This window comes from Hydractinia symbiolongicarpus, chromosome 5 (genome assembly GCF_029227915.1).
Source record: "Hydractinia symbiolongicarpus strain clone_291-10 chromosome 5, HSymV2.1, whole genome shotgun sequence".
In the NCBI taxonomy this organism is placed as follows: domain Eukaryota; kingdom Metazoa; phylum Cnidaria; class Hydrozoa; order Anthoathecata; family Hydractiniidae; genus Hydractinia; species Hydractinia symbiolongicarpus.
The window spans coordinates 11,228,911-11,248,601 of NC_079879.1; the positions used below are offsets into that span (position 1 = coordinate 11,228,911).

Consider the following 19,691-nt stretch of genomic DNA (forward strand, 5'->3'; position numbering starts at 1 on the left):
TTGCGCCACCATTTCCTTCCATTGCCTTAACACAACATTTTTTAGATAAATGTGAGAAAACCAGACAGGGAAATTTATTATTTTATATGTCCCTTTTATATACCCTCCTAATGAAAAGTTTAGATTTAATTTTAAGATTTCAACGCAAAAGAGCAAATTCAGTTTTACGTTACTAAACTTCTCGTCCCCGAAGGCTTTTTATGACATTATCACCGCTTATCAAGTTCACCATAATGCAAAATTTCCTGGGTACGACGTTGCTTTATTGATTAACAACCAAACTTATATTTAGACTAGCAGCTTTTTATAAATTTACACAAAAGAAATGTAGTGGGTAAAGGTGTTCAAATAATTTTCTTTGGGTAAAACATGCTAACGTTTGTTTTTAAAACTATTGACGTGGATAGTGTCAAAGACGATTTTATGTCAGTTTAAATCAAACAAGAAGTTACTGTTTTTTTAACAGTAAAAGATCCCCTTGTCAATCACCCTAAAACCTCAAAATATTAACTACCAAGATGTTCAATGTTACAAATATGAGAACAATTTACACGACTACTCTGTTGCAGCACCTACAAGTACCTGTAGTACCTGTAAGGTTTTTGGAGACGGGATGGAGACAGCCGTAACTATTTGTACAATCAAGGTAGAAACGAAAGTTGCGTAGTTATATACAAACTTAATATTTTTTAAAAATATATACACTACAAAATAAACGTAACTTTTCAGGCATAAAAAAATTTTTTTCGATAGAAGTTTTGCTCTGTGGGTTGTAAAAGTTGTAGAACAGCAAAAAGTCGAAATAAGAGTAAAATGGAAATATGAATGTTGACGTTCAGACGAAAATGCCTACAGTGTTAATCCCTACAGTGGTTCAAGCCGAAAAGGTGTATTCTTTAAAAAGAATTAGCTACCAAAGAGATCCGGATGTTGTTGAAGAATACGAATCATTAAAATTCCAAAAATTATCGACCTTATTACATAAAAATAACTTTATCGCGTCGCAAGTTAACGAGATCGGTTATAAATGCGAATGACAAGCTCGACTTGCCGTACGTGTTTACCCGAATGCGAAGGCAACGGACATTTAAAAATCCAAGTAATATTAACGCGATTTTTTTTAGAAACTTTCAAATACATTACAAGAGCCAAAATACTGCCATGAATTTAGAAAATAAAAGTAATTTATTTTTTTATAGTTACAAGGAATCATCTTGAAAAAAGGCTTTTAGCTACAATTTACTTTAAAAACGCAATTAAAGCATTTAACATGGATAAAAAAACACCCTGACAGAAGTAGCGTGGTTTTATCCATGCAAATCGAGTCGGTCTGCATCTATAACCAGTTAGCGTCAATTCCGTGAAATAAAGTATTTATATTTAGGCCAGGTTAAATATGAAATTAAACTCCGGTTGTTCCGTGAGTCGTTTCGTGTTTACGCAGATCAAACTTCTTGTTGAAACTTTTTCCACAATGTAAACATTTGTGTGGAAAAAGAGTTGGATGAGAGCGTTTATGAGTCGCCAGATAAGACGGACGCAAAAATGTACGTGCACAGATCGAACATTTGTAAGCATTGTTGTTGTGATTGGAATGTCGAAACAGTTGATGCCGCAAAAGTCGCTTGCTACTCGAAAACTTCTCACCACAAGTAGAACAGTTGAATGTTTTTACGCAAACATGAGAAATTTTATCCCTGCGACGTTTAAACGTGTTTTTACAAATCTTACAAGAAATTCGTTCTTCGATATCGTGATGATGTAATAGATGGGTTCGATATAACGAATGTCGTGGAAAAGTTCGTTGACAGAAATGACATTTACAAGTATGGCTGTTGTTACCGTTTTCTCGAATATTTTGCAAAGACGTTTGTACAACTGATTTAACGTTTACGGCGATCGAATTATCGTTTTTTTCACGTGTTTTTACGTCTGAATTATTCGTTTCGATAATCGACTTATCACGTTGTCCACTCGCTTTTATGTTGGACTCATTTTTTGCGATCGACTTGTCTTGTTGTCCATTCGTTTGTGCAACAGAACTATTGCTTTCGACGATCCACTTATCGTGTTTATCGTGTTTTTCAATCATTTGTACGTATGGTTCATCGTTTGCTGCGATCGATTCATCGTGCTGTCCACTCGTTTGTATGTCAGAACTATTGTTTTCAATGATTGACGTATCAAAGTAAACGTTCGCTTCTTCTTTTCTTAAGTATTTATCGCACGAATAGAATTTACGTGTATTTCTGTTAACAGCGTGGAAAGTATGAGGGAAGTTATTGTTGATTTCTGTAATCAGTTCGATTGGGATTTCATTTAGCTCATTCAACTGCAACTCCACGTCGTCGAAGTCTTTCGGTTCAGTCTTGATCTTAAAATTATGTAAATCGAAACTGTCAATAAATTCAAAAGCGCGATGAGAGGTAGAGACCTTTTTAGAACAACGTGTAATATCGCAATTAGAATCAATGTTTAATTTTCTTTTTTTTGAACAAGTTTCATTCGCACAATTACTCGACCGCCCGATAGCATTGTTTTTAATGCACGATTCTACATGTTTATTTTTGAAGGAATCCAAATGCTGATCTTTGCTACAGTCAACATGCTTAAATTCTGTACCCACAGGATTGGAAGCACTCTGATGTGGAAGTTCGGCAGTGTATGGACTACTCTGACTACATAAATCATACGATAAAGTCTTTGTGAGGTTCTCCACTCTGTAGCAAACACTATCCAAAACTTGAATGACATCCATATTGACATCTGATTCAACTACTTGGTTAACTCTGTCACATAACCTCTCCAATACAACTGAAACATCGTCATGAGAGATGGATATATCACAAGCATCCTGGTGACACGTTGTATTTTTATTCTTCACTTTGTCGAGAGAACTAGCAGTGGTATTAATTTCTTCAATGAGGAATGGAATAACGCTGTCGTCAGTAATACTAGCCTGTTTCGATTTTGATATTTCATTCGAACATATTTCAGCAACTTTATAGCATGCTGCGTTGAGTGTTTCCCTTACTTCATCCAACGTGTCTACTTCGATGATTGTTGAGATCTCTCCAATATGCACATTTTGATCCTCACACGTTTCCCCTTCAGACGTTTCACCGATTTCATCAACTTTTAGCAGAGCGTTGATATTGGTATTTACACTGATATTACTGTATTGTTCATTGCCCGTCTTATTAGTTTTATTAGTATTTCTATCATCTTCAACACTCAACTCTGTCCTTTGCATACTTTCTGTTTGACTGGTTCCGGAGATTTCGTTAACTCGTGTTTCAGAAAAATTCACATGAACTTCTACATTGGATGAATTGTCACATAACTCGTTAATTTTACCAGCAGGTTCTTTCTTGTTTTCATAATGTGAAACATGTCCTTTATCATCGGATTCACAATCGCTTTTAACATCAGGGCCACATTTGTTCTTGTCATCTTGGTCATGATTATCCTGATCATTAGGTATATCACGTACATGCTCATTTTCGTCATCAGACCCACGCGTATCCCCATCATCTGGTAGATTTTTATCTTCATCATAATAAACATCTGACAAACACTTACCTCCACCATCTGATACATGATTATCTTTAGAAGTTGATACATGCTTATATCCAACGTTTAGTACATACTCATCTTCACCATCCGGAGTATTCTTATCTCCACCATATGTAAAAATCTTATCTTTGCTAAATCGGACATGATTATCTCCATCATCTGGGACATGTTTTTCTCCATCATCCGGGATATGCCCAGATACAACAGATACATCCCCACTTTTATCAACAAAAGCATCTCCGTCGTGTTTTGCATTTGCTTCAAACTCCTCCATAGTTTCAACAGTGTCTATTACTTTACTGTCCTTTGAACACGTGTTTGATATTAATTGAAGTAAATTTGATAACACGTTACTAACTTCCTTCATAATTACATGATCGGTTTCATACAATAGCGCATTTTGTTCGACATATTGAATGTTGTCTTGCTTCAGTGTGCCATCAACAAATTTTTCATCTAAGTCGCTTGAAAATAGAAGATTTGCTTCCTGTACGCAATTACACGGAACAAAACCAAAGTAGTCATGATCTAAATTCGGACTTGGTGTATAACATTCTTCCGATCCAGTGGATGGGACACATGAAAAATCAACAACATCTTTAGATAGAGATAAACTAGAAACCACTGCGTTTGAATCGTCCTTTGGTAGAGGAAAGAAACCAGTGAAGACTTCAAAGGTTGGTGTAGAATCTCCTGATGCCAACTCGTTGTGAGTGGGTATGTCGCATGCAGAAATATAATTTAAAATATCGTCAAGCGTTAACCTTACATCTGTATGTATCTTTCGTTCGACAGCCTCTTGCATTTTATTTTTAACGCCCTCGTCAACCGCTTCGTCGGACAGTGTCAATAAACTTGACAACAATTCGTCCTCCGTCAAGAACACTTCTTCGGACTGCTTACTGTAATCATATTCTTTGTCATAATCGATTCCACTTATCACTGTGGACGGTTCTGTGTCGGAGTCCACGATTTGAGTTAAAACTCCATCGAGGACGCTAGGTAAACTTCCGATTCCACTGTCCAGTGATTCGTTCAACACGTTAGGCTCTTTTCGCATTGCTCGCAACTCATCTTCATAAATGTAATACTTGCTTCGCTTCCTTACGGCCTTTGCACTGGGATCTTTTGGTTTCTTAATCACGGGTCTTTTTTTGCTACCTTTTCGTTTTTTGTTTGTTTTCCGTGCTGTTTCATTAGCTTGACCCTCCTTCACGGAACTTGTAATTAACGTTGCGGTTGTCTGGTTTACAAAATCTGACATCTTAATGTGTACCTTCAGTCTCAGGGGTTCAACTTTAGTTTCTGCTTCATTAACCATCTTTTCAGTGGATGGTTTCCTTCGTTTGTTTTTTGGGATATCATCGGTACTTCTTCTTTGATTGCGTATTAGCATTCTTGCAGTTCTCTCTGCACTTTCAAATTGCAGCTTCGCCAATTTTTGTTGTTCTTCATTACGTAATTGGTCCAAGTCCTTTACTAAGCTGGGTTTTCGTGGCGCAATGTTCTTGTTTTGAGCATCACTCTCCTCCTGTGTTGCTTGTTTTGCACCTTTTTCTGCTTGTTTGGGAGATGCTTTCTTTGCACCCGTCTGACCTTTCGTAACAGGTTTTTTGAGATTTTTCGTTTTTTCGACACGATTATAAATACTTTCGAGAAGCGACGCTGGTAACATAGTTTCATGTCTTACAGTATTGTCGACAACAGCAGAGTCGATTTTTTTGCGTTCTTTTTGTATGACTGCTTCTTCCTTTTCCAATTTTTTTGAGGGAACTTTCGTTTTAAAAACAGAATCTACTTTGCGACTAGACTTTGATTTGCTCGTCCTCTCTTCACCTTCCTGTGAACGTTTTTTTGATGTTAAATCAGCAACAGTTTTCACATCTTCACTATTAAAATTCTGTACTTTGGTTCGACTACTACCACGGGTGAGCTCGTTTTGTTTTAAATATCTTTTCACTTTTTTACTTTTTTGTAGAACAGCTTTCGCTTTAATCAAACCAGAAGCAGTGTTTTTTGGAATTGTACCGCTTCTGGTTTGTTTTACAGGTTTTCGTTTCAGTCCAACGGTGCTAACCTTGACAGTAATACCACTGCGGAGGAGTAGTCCTTTCGCTCGTTTTTTCGCTTGAATAAATTGAATCCTCTCCTGCTCAGCTTGCTTGTATTCTTCTGGTATCAAGCCCTTGTTGCGACAAGCCAAAGACGCTTCTTTACTGTTCATTTTGTGTGACGTCATGAGATGGCTTCGGAATTCTCCAAGCTTATTGAAACAAGTGCCACAATGGCTACAACGTAAAACCTGTTGCATCCCTTCTGGATGCGATTTCGAGATGTGGTTATACAACTCCGACAAATGTTGATATTTTACAGAACAGAATACACACGCATGTTCCGTTTCTTTTTTTTCGTGTATACGCAGGTGAACCAGCAATTGATTTTCAGTTTCGAATTTTTCGCCACATTTTTCGCAATCATGAGGTCGATCTGTGCTAACAACACCTGTTTCTTCATGAATAAGCAAATGTTTCGTCAACGCTCTCATAGTAGTGAATTTCTCGACACATTTATAACAATCGTATGTACGCATTTTGTGAATCAAGCTATGTTTTGACAAGTCTTGTTCCTTCCAAAATTCCGCTCCGCATGTTTTACATTTGAATTTTTTCTGAACGGCTGGAGAGTTAATAACGGTTTTTACCATTGTGTTAAAAGTTATCTCTGTCGGCTTGATCATAGAGGTGGTGTCTTCTAATTGGTTCGTAGCATGGACAACGACCTGCTCGTTTTTAGAACTACTAGTTTTACGCGTTTTGGTGTTTAGATTTTCTTTCTCAGACGCTACAACAGTGTGTTTTTTGGTGTTTTTCTTATCCTTGGAAACAACGACCACTTTTTTATTTACTTCTTTTGAAGGCTTGTCAACACTGGGTTTACGTGTTTTATTAGTCGGTTTGACGCTGGTTTTATCGCTTTTTTCAGTAGGTTTAGATTTTTCTTTCAACTTATTTCGTCTCGATTTCTGAGAATTTAACTCTTCAAGAAACGCTTTCTTTTTTAACGTCGCCTTGTGTTGTCTCTTTCCAGTAGTAACAATGGTGAAGATACTCGATCTCAACGGCTCTCCTTCAACGGTGTCTTTTTTATGATCCAAAGTGTTTTGAGTGTCTGACTCTTTGGATGTGGATACCACTAAGGAAGTACTAGCTGGTGATTTGCCAGAACTTTGACTAGATTTGTTAGTATCAGGACTTTTAAGGACTTGATCGCAGTTATTATCGTCAAATTTAAAGGGGTCGTTGGGTGTCACTGGTTCTGAGCTTTTCGTTTTTACAAATGGCGATACTATTTGACCAGTTTTTTCAACCCGGGGAAATATCTTGATAAAATTCTTTGTGCTGTTTTTCTTTTCAGTTGGAATGACTTTTTCGCCTGCTTTTGATGTATATACTGATTCCTTGTAAGGTAAAACTTCAGAATCGTTTCGTAAAGGAAAGTTATATCCCTTTTCGTCAGTATTCCTCGTAGATTCATACTTCTTTGACGGTTGCGTTTCATCACATCTTATACTACCATCTTTAGGCTTTTCGCTTGAATTTGCAATCTTGTGATCTGTAGTCTTTAATATGCCTGTAAACTGTTTGTCTGTCGTGGAATCTTTTTCAACTGGCACAGTGATTTCGTTGTCATTGCTGTTCTCATTTGATGACATCATACGCAAATACCGAGTGATGATGCCTTCAGATTGTATTTGAAGCGCGTCTAGGTTTGAATCAGTCACTAGTATCCCTTTCGGTTTGTTTGGCGTTTTATCGTCTTTCGGTTTGTTTGGTGCTTTATCGTTTCTTGATTTGTTTGGAGCTTTGTCGATTTTTGGTTTGTTTGGCGCATTTTTCCCATCCTTGGAACCTATGCTTTCCAAAAAGGCTTGATATTGAGTTTCCATATCATCAGATTTTTGGGAATCTAAGGACTGTTGTTTAGCATCGCCGCGCGGATACAAGTTGGATGAAGTCGCTGACATATCTTTAGCTAATGTGGCAGCTAAAGGTTCTTGCGGTGATTGTTTTGAAGCTGTAGTTGTTGCCTTTACAGCATTTGATATTGCATCATCAACGCCAGGGGAGAGATTCTGTGAGGCTGTTCTCCGTCGTTTGTGATATTCCGATAAAGACAACTTATGGTTTTTTGGCGAAGAAACTATCTCTTTTTTTGAAAGCAGCATTACAGAATTTTCATCACAAAACGTAATAGTGGGTGGCGAAGATTTACGACTGAACGAAATATGTCGCAAATTATTTTCAGTTTTCGTTACGTTGGTAACAACATCTGTTCCTTTATTATTACTTAAAACATTTTGTAATGGCTGAGATAGATTTCCAGAAAGTGTTCGCGTTGTCACATCTTTCCGAGAGGTTTTAGGCGTTAAAAGTCGTTTTTCATCACAAATCACATGGCTATTTTTTAAGGCAGTAAATTTTCCATCACCACGACTTTTCAAAGCAATGTTAGATGGTGTCGACTTGTTTTGTGAAACGTTCAAAGTTCGATCACTACTAGATTGACCTGTCTTCTTGGATACTAAGACTTTCTGAGAAAGGAAACTCTCAGGTAGGCTTAAAATACGACTGGTTGAAGTAGGCATGGCTACAACGCGATTGGTCGAAGTTGACAGGCCCGCAATGCGATTGGTTGAGCTAGACGACGAAATATGGTTGTTTAAACTGGGTGTTGCAACACTATGATTGGTTGAGCTTGGCATAGCAGCAACGTGATTGGTTGAGCTAGTCGTGGAACCAATTCGACTGGCTAAACTAGGCGTAACAGCTATGCGATTAGTTGAATGAGGTGTGGCAACAATGCGATTGGTTATACTGGGAACAGCAGCAATACGACTGGTTGAATTAGGTGCAGCAATACGATGAGAAACAGGTGGAAAAGGTTTTTCAATGGTAGTTCGAAATGTTGTGTTTTGCTTGCTGTTGCCATTCAGGTTTTGAGTTTTTGAAATGTTAACTTTATCTGTGCGACAACTTTCAGGTATAACTAGCTTATTGTTAACGTTGGTGCTGTGAATATTCAACTGATCCGAACATTTACTTTGGGTGGGAGACTGATTTGATGAAGTATCTCCACTGCTTTTTGTAAAGATTGTACCCAATTGTTTATACATATTGGTTTTGTTAGTATTCGAAAAGTCAAACTGATTAAATATCCCCTGATTATTTGGCGTGACAGGACTTGTTATACTTGGAGGAGTAACCGGACTCTTGAGAGAGACTGGGCTCTTTAAAGCGCCAGGCGATACTTTCTGATTTAAAAGAAACAAAGCATTGATGTTTTGAAGAAGTAGAGCGTTGGATTGTTGATATTGCAGAAGCAACTTTTTCTGAAGATTTAAATCATTCAAGCGAGGACCGGTACTCTTTTTTCTTTCTGGTGACTTCTTCTTCTCCGCACTTAAACTTCGAGCTTTACGTGCCCCTGCAATACTAGCCACACCTGACGAGTTAAATGTGCTATGTCCAGGTTTATTGCTTTTATTTGAAGTTAGGGAACGAGGACTCTCCATTTTTTTGGTTTTAGTCAATTCTCTCTCCGAATAAACTCTACTGTCTAGCAGTGTGCTCCCTTTTCTTTCTCCATTAACATGACGTTCGTCTTGAACCTGATAATTAACATCCATATTCACATCGTGATCGTTATTACGCCTGCTATGTTTCTTTTCAGCGCTGTAAGACTGCAAGCGTGAATAACGGTCTTCCTGATCTCGATAATTTGGGGTGTGATGTTCTTGTCTACCACTACTAATGGATCTTTCAGAATGGCGCGAACTCTTGCTGCTTGAATGACTAGATGCAGGAGACGTTGCGTATCTGTGGTCTAAATGTAAAATTTGTCACACCAATACAGCTTAAATAAAGTAAACCCTAACAGGAAAAATAGTCATCAACATTATTTTGTCTTAATAAAGCCTTATGTTCTCCTTAGGGTTATTATTATATGGTAAAAGGGTGATTGCATTGTTCGTTATTTGTTAGGGAAAGTTATACAAAGAATTTTAGGAAATATTATCGTCATTTGGCGAAAATATTGTTACATTCTACGAAGAGTTTTCCCTTGATACCGTACCATCCCATTATAGTGATTACTTCAAATCAAAAACGAAATTTAGTTAATTTAAATTTTTCAAAACAAATTTTCTTAAGTTTTAATTTGAAATTTACTTTATGTGTGCAATCATCGATGAGGAGATTCTGCAAGTGAAGTACTTTTTTGTTTGGTTTCATATTCACACTGAATAATTGTCATCACAATGAACAATACCTGAGCTGTGTGATACTGAACTTCTGTGGTGCGACGAATGTCTCGATGAGTGATTATCGTGATGTTTTGTGCGATGTTTATCCATCCTGAAAAGAAAATATTTTAGGACCTTGGAAATAATAAAAACAGGAAAATCTAAGAAGAAAAAACAGTTGCAATCAACCTTTTCTTAATACATTCAAGATTTTTAAGTTGTTTGTTTGTAAATATTTACCACATATCAAGGTTCTTAAACAAACTAACATAAGAAAATCCCTAGGCACAAACAAGACTTATGTAAAATATCAAAATTGGAAGTAAGTATTTAAAAGGGTGCAAACACAACAAGTTTCTTTTAATCAATATATATCATAACCAAATAAAAATGTTTCTGAACAATTTATATTTTGCAGATTTTTAAGGTTTTCCTTTAAAGAGTATAATAAATAAGGTTTTTAAGGTTTCCTAGTCTAATTTCAAGGTTTTCAATCTCCAACTGGGAACCCTAGAAACACGTTTTTATGGGTTTTTTAAATAATGTTGAAAAAAATCAAACACCTCACTATGAGAAGTTTGCACAAGCATCCAGTGAAAAATCAACATAAAGAAAACACAAATTCCCAAATTTAATCCTTAAAATATAGCAGTTCGAAATGTTATTTCATTAATAGCTTTCTTAATTGATATTAATGTATATCATTCTTTCCTTTTGTGAAGAAGACTTTTCATATAAAGGTATCATTCAACAAAAGCATAATCATGGGTTTGTGATTTGAAAGTAAATATTTATGTTCATATTTGTTTTCCATTTTGTAATTCTCTAACAGCACCATCCATTGATACCTGCAGAAGCTTACATCACATTTTAAAATTACATGACAGGTGTTTTTTTTAGTTTTACATTGTATTTCTTATCTTTTTCCAAAATCAATTCAAACATTACCAGTTACATTTCCAGTTTGGAACACTTTACTTTCAGAGCTTGTTAGTTACTTTGTTGTTAAAATTTAGTAAGAAAAAATTTAAATTATACAAATTAAATTTATCCTTCAATTCAACCTGTTTCTAAATCATACACAATCTTTATGCAATATGACAGCTAATATGGCTTTAGTTCTATTGGCACTGTCTTCTTTATAAACAAGTAAAATTAATCTCAAATATTTTGAAAGATTTGAAAGGGTTCCCTTAAGCATACTTTTAAACAATAACAATTTTAATTAATATAAACAATCCTTTACTAATTCAAGGCTCAAAAACTAAGAATTCACTAAGCAAGTGGCCAGGTTGAAAATTGGAAAGATAGGATTAAATTGAGAATTTAATCTAAATTATAAACAAACAACCTATAAATTAGTTATCTAAAAGAATGGAAAGAATTTTTTTCTAGTAAACAATAACATTAAAAGGAAGAACAGTGTAAATGTGAAATTTTAAATTAAGCTTATAAATTATGATTACGCTTAGAGACTTCTTTGCAACTAAAAGGGAGATATTACATATACTCAATTTTTTTGGTCGGCTTGACTCGTCGTCACAAAACATTTTTCAAAAAGCTTTCTTCTTAAAACTTTAAAGGTGATAGAATCCATTTTGACAAAGGAACAATTAACTTCTTTTATCACTTTACTTGCTATAGTTGCAAAAAAAAAAATGGAAAGATGTAGTTGAAAAGTTTTTACCAAAAAAGGAATTTAAAAGGTGCTTACCACCATGAGACAGAGATGAAGGTTAAATGATAATCATTTCAATTAAGTTCAGACCTGCCATGAGGTTACTTCCAAGTTTTTATCACAAATTTATGGATATTTAAAATTTTTTTGCTCAATAATAATTCGTGAAATACAACTGTTTTACTTTCCTGACTACAAAAATGATAATCAAGTTTGATAAAATGCACATACTGGTAACAACGCTTTTTAAATCTTAAAGGTTAAAATAAGGAGAAGAGTTCTTTGTCTCGCATTCGCAGTGTTCCTTTGAAATAAAACTTTGAAACGAATTTAGCTGACGAGGATGTTTGTTGCCTTCTTATCAAGCCTACAATTTTTATTGCTTCTTAGTTCCCAGTGAAGCAACAAGTTTTTGTTGTGACAATGAACTCATTTCCTCCAGTGCAAATTAGGCTTAAAAAATTAGTAGCTAATGAAACAACAACCACCACATGCCAATTAAGCACTCAAGGTTAAAAGAATTTTTTTCAATAAGCAACCCTAACTATATAAATTCCTTACAGTACTTACTTACAGTACCAATGCTGGAGTGCTTATTCAGATCTAACGACGAGATAAGCTCGCCTAATTTTGTAAGAAAGAAGAAAACTCTGTCTATAAAACCTTTTATTCACTCATAAGTAAATTATATGTTTATTCAGCTTTCTGTATCAATAGATAAAATAAATAGTCCAAAAAAATTTAACAGCCTAGCTGATCAAACTTTGACCGCCAGGTTGAGTGCTATTACACAGTGGTAATTTTTTGTAGTGGATTGTTTAGCTTGTGCCTGTTCTTTATGTGATTTTTTTCATATGGTTGTTATGATCATCTTTGCTGATAGTTTGTAGTTAAATATCAGCCTTTGTTTTGTAAGTGAAGCTTACATAATCAGGTGACACGGCTAAGTCAGGAAAATTACCATCCAGGAGTGGACGTCGCATCAATTTATTTACAATCAGGACACACGCTTCTTGTGAAGCTATTTTAAAACTTGTAAAGCTATTTTAAAACTCTATAGCTGAAAATTTATTTCCTAAGTTTTGTTTATTATAAATATATTTAAAAAGATAATGCAATGCATTTGTGTTTCTTATAATTGCTAACTAAATAAAGCTTTTCTCTTATTCTCACCGCATCTCTTGTTTTTTCAAGATCACATGATATCTACTGTTTTATTGAGAGATCTCCACTTCTTACATCAGCATACTAAGACCTTCAAGAGTATATATTATTGTATATTATCTTTAATAATTATTGGCACAGCAAAGGTCAGTTTAAAATCGAAGTATTTGAATTTTTTTTCTAATGTCTTTATGTTAATTTCAAAATTAAAAAAAAGTAGAAAAAACATTGACAATTTTTTGTTCTTTTAATTCGTTTTATGAATGAAATATGAAATGCCCCCTGCTAAATTAACTGCCCCTGACGAAAAAGCATTCCAAGGCCTAAGTTAAAATTTAATAGTTATTTCGTCATTTATGGTAAATGCAAAAGTATATATACTTATTGATTGAGGAAAGTTCTTGAAATATGATATTTACCTGTATCTTTTTTATATAATGCACTATCATTTTTAAAATAATCATCTTTCAATGATCAGTCTTTTCTTACATATTCAGTGTTAGTAATATCATTTTCATGATAATCATTTGTGAAAAAAAGTTCTTCATGGTAGACTCTGAATAGCTGCCATTGCAGTTGCTATTGTTTTTATTACTTTGAAGCTCTTAAATGCAGAAGATTTTCTTTTTAACTGAGAATTATAAAGAGTGACACACATATAGAAAAATTAAAATAAAACTAAATTTGAAACTGGAAACGCTGCTCCACGTATAAAGGTTTTTCAATTCCCTGTCATTTGACAGAGCAATATGAACTGTTATGTCAAATGGTATGGCTTTTATTTTCTGCAATTAAGGAGATATAATTTTACTTGTCAAGGTGGCAATCTTGCCTTCTGGTGCTAGAAGTTGCAGTCAAAAGTTAACCTATTAAAATTAAACTAAACAGCAATTGTTTTGAAAATAGGTATCATAAAACATGTTGTTTTTTTTTTTGGAGCTGGCTTCATTTGTTTGTTCAAGTTCTGGAAGCGCTTCAGTGATAGAAGATCCAAGTATTTCCTCGTCCTTAGGTCCTGTGTAATGATCCTTAAGCAATTGAAGGTAGCGTTTTGCAAGCTGTACATTTTCTAATACTACCCTTTAAGTACTCGTGGTAAATGCCTAACACTCTTTTCATCTTTCTGCATTACCTTCACTGTTTTGTCACATAAGTTGAATTTTTCAAAAAAACAGTGCAACCTCTTTTATTTTGACAAGTTTCTAAAACTATTCATAATAATGAAAGCCTCTCACAGCACCAGTGTAAGAGTGAACGTGTTGGAATTTCTTGTTGCAGCAAAATATCAAATAAATTTTTCTTCAAAAACTCAAAAACAATGCTATGTCAACATTAATTGTCAAAAAATTGATCCCCAGATATTCATCAAGAACCTTTGCTGCCTTTAATTAAGAAATTTGAAAAAAATGACTCTTGACTGCTTTATCAGCTGAGCAAAATGGAGAAACCAAGAGTGATGATGAAAATGTCTGATGAAATGTTGAGAATATGATGAGCGTAGTGCTATTGATGGTTTTTTCTAATTAAATAATTTTTGAATTAGAAAGACAAATTTATGTTTGATGTAAATAAATCTCTGTTTATTTGTCAAAATTCCAAATTATTTAGTGAAAAAAAATGCACAAGAATAGAAAATCACAAAAGTTTTTTTTTTTACACACGAAATTCACTTTTCCGGTTGAGTGAGAGAGTGATTTAATCACTCATTTGCGAAAGTAAATCACAAAATTTTACATTTTTTTCTTACGAAACTTTCTCACCGCAAAGAAATATTTTATTTTGGAGTAAAATTCTTTAAAACCTTCTGTTGAATCAAATAAGTCCACAAGAAATTTATTTATCCCTGTAGCCAACTGAAAAGAAAAGAATTACAAACAAAAACATTACCTATAAGCCATTATTCATTAACAAACAGGAAAACATAAATCTAAAATAATAAAGATAAATTGATTGATTACCTTTGAAAAATTGTCCAATATAAATATATCCACTCTAATTAATGCAAAATTTTGTAATGTCTCTGGAATGTTTGCATATTTTATTTCATTTCTTTTTATTCTAAAAATAATAATAAACAAATTAATGAAAACAAAAAGTTTTTAAATTTTTTAAATCCATAAAGTTCATATCAACAATTCTTTAATAAGAAACCAAATATATAAATTCATAAAATACATACTTGTTTCCTTATTGAGAATCAGAGCAAACTTATTTAAAAAATGTTTTACATGAAAAGCATTATCAATTAAGACAAAGTTCTCTCTTATACTTTATATATAATTTCAGTGCTGCACCAGTGGTTACTTGAATGGCCACATGAGGAGTGGCTACCATCTTTATATGAAGGATATACAGGCTGGTAATTACAGCCCTGGGAAATCCACACTACAACATTAAATAACTTTGAATATGAAGCTAAAGGGTCATAAAACCAAATTTTTTGTTTCAAAAATTTCTCTCAAGCCATATGACATTTCCCAATTGTCAGACTGTATTTTAATAACACAATCAAGATTTAAACATACTAAAATGAAATTCAGAAAGACAGGCCTGTTAAGCAAAAGTGATATTTATTACGCAAAAACGATTTCTTTCACTTAAAATTATTTTTAGAGGTATATTACCACATTAAAGCTAAGATCTAAATTTGCAGCAATAAAATCTTATAGCTGTTTTTAAAAAGTTTGTGTTGACACAAAAATACTTTATTTAAAAAGACATGTGCAGCATGACAGAGGGACCATTTTTCATGTCAAAATATGGCTATCATTTCTCCAGTACTCGCAAAAAATATTAAAAAAATATTATTTTCTGATTTTAAAGTATGAAAAAATGTGCCCTGAGCAAAGATTTTTCAATATGGAAATCATGTAAATTAATGACTTGCTGAGCACACAAGATGAGAATTGAGATTTTTCTGTGAAAGAATTTTACAAATCAAGAGTCCTTCTTCCATATTTCATAAGAAACTTTTTAAGCAATTGCATTCTAAATTTGCTACCTTTCAGGAAAAGAAATGAATACAGCAGAAAGAATGCAGAATTAATGTCTGTCTTGTATTCACAAAATTAAATTTTAGAATTTTTAATCAAAATGGACATATTGCAATCTTTTATTTATATTCACTTTGTCCAGGTACATTCTCAATGTTCCTGTAAATATCACTTTAGACAGCACGAAAGAAACAAAATCCAATCAAAGCTTCTTTTAATACGCAATCTTTGATTCTGCAATTTCATTAAAATGCACACATTTACAATACCTTATCCCGCATTCTGCACAATTCTCGAGGTCTTATTTGCAAACCTAAATTCCACCATCTTTTCTTCTGCAAACAATTTGTTTTCATAAGGTACTTCATAAAAGTCTCTGAGAAAGTTAAATTATTAGTGCAAAAATTATGTTTACAAAAAAAACAGCATATGATTTTTTTTAGTCTACTGGATGGCATTAAATTCCAAAGAAATGAGTGCTATAGTTCCTTACAAGCAATCCCTTTTATAAAAAAGTTTAACCCCACATATATTGTCTTATCAACAATATTATCTTAAAATTATATAAGTGATAAAAATCTCTGGGAATTTCTCTAATCCTGAAAGAAATGCTATTTTGAAAAGTTTGTTTTCTTGATTTTGCCTCTTTAGGAAGTTTTCTCTTCAAAATATATCACAAGCTAATTTTGTCTGCTTTTTTTACCTTTTAACTATTTTGTCTTCTGTCCCATTACGAGGTTGTTCAAATGATGGAATCATTTAAAACTTTTATTGACAAATACCAAATGCAAGCAAAAAAATTATCGGCCATATTAAATTTGGCATAAGTTTTGGTGGCTGTCTAACTAAAAAAAAACACTTGTTTGTTTTATGAAAATTTCTGGAATTATTTTTCTCGGATAAGCTATCAATACAAATGCTGTTTTCAGGAATGTATTCATTTCCGCATTTAACAAAAATTACAGCAAGTTAAAATTATTTAAAGACTATAAAATTTTTTTAACAACTACGTTGATATTTTTGCCTCATGTTCTGATTTTACTAGTTTTTTTTGCAAACTCATTGTTCATGACATTAACACAGTCACTATGTTACTATTTGATTGAGCTGAGGCAGTCTAAGGTTTATCATTTTTTGTTTCTTTTTTGTTCTAGTGCCCCCCAGTGAAAACAATCCACTAACTATAGGTTTTTGTGATTTTCTGGGCTAGCCACTTTAAATATTTATTATTAATGTATCGCTAATGCATATATGGAATTATTACATCATAAAAGTAATGCTATTATTGGGCACACCACATTAATTTCATGTGATAGGATATACGTAAATTTAATTTAAAAGAGAATGATGGAAATATTGAAATTTTAATCCAATAATGTAATTTAAACAATGGCTCTTAAAAAAATCTCAACTCCATACCTGATTTTTACATAATAAACTTATATGTGTGAAATTTGTCACTAACTCATTTTTTGTTGATGGCAACAATATTTACATATGTCCTATATGCTGCAATACCTTATACTAATAAAGATATTGTTGATGACTTTTTTTCCATCAATGTTTTCCCAGTTGAAGTTTTGGTCATCATTTTGTCAATGGTTTCAAAAAGACTGCCTGTTAGATTTTTATTTCATTTTCTGCTAATTTTAGATTTGTTCTGCTTACAAAATGCAACAACAGCTAACAAAAAAAAACAGAAAATGGAAGAGGTGAAATTTTTTGCGAGATGATAATCCACTAGAAATTCCCAACATCAATATATTTTGTAGAATTTATTTTTGGCTTTTAGGGTCAAATTCATATAATTCGAGATTTATAACTGAACAACTAGTAAAATTAAAACATTTGAGTCAAAAACGGCAAATGTAGTTGTTAAAAAAAAGTTTATATCCTTTTAATGTTTTTAACTGGCTAGAACATTATTCTGTACAAAAATGGCGAGGTAAACATTTTCTTAACATCGAATAGGGGATTTAAGAATTTTAAAACAAAAGGTTTTGTTTTTTTAACATGTTTATATATATTCTATTCATCTATTTCTTCATCTCTCACTCTCCTTGATTTCGCTGACCCGATCATTGTCCTCTATGTCCTTCAAAATTTGTGATAAATCAACTGAATACTCATTATTTTCTGGGTAATCATCAAAATACTCTGTATTTTCTGAGTAGGTAACCTTTTCTACATGGCATGATACATGGTGACTCATTAGCATGATATATGGTGACTCATTTTTCTAGATATACATGACCAACAGTTACTTTCCAAAATGTTCCAGAAGTTCGTGGTGCCAAAGAATTTGACTCACTTGCTTCAACCTCTTGACTTAATGCCTAATGGGCTGTTTAAGAAATGTAAACAGCAGCCTTTAGAGATTATTTCGCAAACACAATAACAAAGAAGCTTGAATCAGATTCCTACTCTTATCTTTGTCAAAGTAGTAGCAGTAAAAGATGCTTCTTCTAAAACGCATTAATTTCGTGCAACCATGATGCATTTTTTGGGAAAATGGAAATTTTCTATGAACTCTGAGGTTCTCCTGAGTTGTTAATTTTCCTGTAAAAGATAATTTAATGAGAGAAAGAAAGGAATGCTAATTTTAGAAATATACATATTGGAAATTTTATAGTATATATACATGCTTTTTATATAGTCATATTACTTCGAGGTTTATTCAAGCTTGGATTGGGGAATTTTTTATGTTCAGCTTTAGTGAATGCTTTTGATCTGTTTTTACTAAAAAAAAAAAAATTCATGTGTCCATCACATTAAAAAAAATAAAAATAATTAAAAATTCAACATGTCCATTAAAGGTGGATAGAATGATTTTTTTTAAGAGGTAACAATAAAAATCACAGGTTTTCCATAATGAACAAAAAAATCTACACAATCCATGTATTACCATCAGTCTTCACTATTTTTTTGTATTTTTTTAACAAAGCCTTTCAAACAAGAATAATTTTAAAATTTTTAACATTTTTAGTATTATTTTTGGAGCGTGGCAGCGATAATGAGGGGTAGATGTCAGAAGAAATTGACTAATTTACCAAGCATTTGGGGATTGGAGTATGAATTAGAATTTGGATTTTGTGCAGTTGAAAAAATGTCAAAATTCATCTTTATTCAGCTGGCTGTCATTCACCATGTAGATTGTGATCCTGAAATATAAAAAAATGTTTTTTATATAATAAATGGGGCTAAACACAGTTTAGCTCGTGTTAATTGCAGTTTCCAGTTGGGTTGCTAGCTGGTTGGGTGAACTAAAATACAAAAACACTTTATTGAGCTTCAAAATTGGTGCTTTATGAGATTAGGATAGGTGTCACGGGAAGTGTTATTAAATTGGGTACACGCGCAGGAGAGTTTTGTGTCATTTTGCTTGCCCAGCATCCTCACCCTTTTTTGCCAAATATCACTTTATATTAACATCACAAAGTCGTTAAATGAAATACATTTTTCTTTCTAATATTGTGTTTTTTCTGGAAACATTAGCAATTAATATCTTATATTTACTATTTTTTTCAAATATTTTGTTAAGCTAGATGCAGTTCAGTTCGTAATTTTCAATTGAAAACTTGTTTTCTCACAATAATTTCCTCACATTCTAAATTTATACAAAAGTATCCCTTAAAACTTGCTAGATTCTGGTAGGGAAAAGTCCTACATTTTTTTCCCAGGGTACACGACGTTCATGGCAGCATGTCCTGTATATCTTTTCTCTGGTTTCCCACGGCTATAAGTCGGTAATCTAATTGCACGGAGGGTTATTCCACATTTGATCCATTATAATTCTAATAGACAATTGTAAAATGACGCAACAGCCATATAAATAAAAAACAAATCAACATAAATGTGACCTAATGTTTTAACATTGATTTATTATGGTGTTTCATTTCTTTCTTAAATCTTTATAAACATCCATTTTACCCCCTTTTTTAACACTAAGTCATGTCCGACCATCTGGCCATAAAAAAGT

At 33.2% G+C, this 19,691-nt stretch overlaps 1 protein-coding gene across 1 annotated transcript; it reads right to left on the reverse strand.

The window, feature by feature from the left end:
* Nucleotides 1-1,107: 1,107 nt before the first annotated feature.
* On the reverse strand, nt 1,108-15,032 carry LOC130644779 (uncharacterized). Its single transcript, XM_057450510.1, has 4 exons — nt 14,899-15,032; nt 14,678-14,777; nt 9,904-9,989; nt 1,108-9,459 (listed from the first exon to the last, which is right to left on the reverse strand). The coding sequence occupies exons 3-4, from the start codon at nt 9,986-9,988 to the stop codon at nt 1,403-1,405; spliced, it is 8,142 nt and encodes a 2,713-aa protein (XP_057306493.1). The 5' UTR covers nt 9,989; nt 14,678-14,777; nt 14,899-15,032; the 3' UTR covers nt 1,108-1,402.
* Nucleotides 15,033-19,691: the final 4,659 nt, after the last annotated feature.

Bases quoted from the DNA above. Each gene is read 5' to 3' on its own strand.
- LOC130644779 (XM_057450510.1), bottom strand. From the start codon at position 9,988: ATGGATAAACATCGCACAAAACATCACGATAATCACTCATCGAGACAT. The intron at 9,460-9,903 runs GTATTGTTCATT...TTTTACATTTAG, and splicing joins TTCAGTATCACACAGCTCAG to ACCACAGATACGCAACGTCT.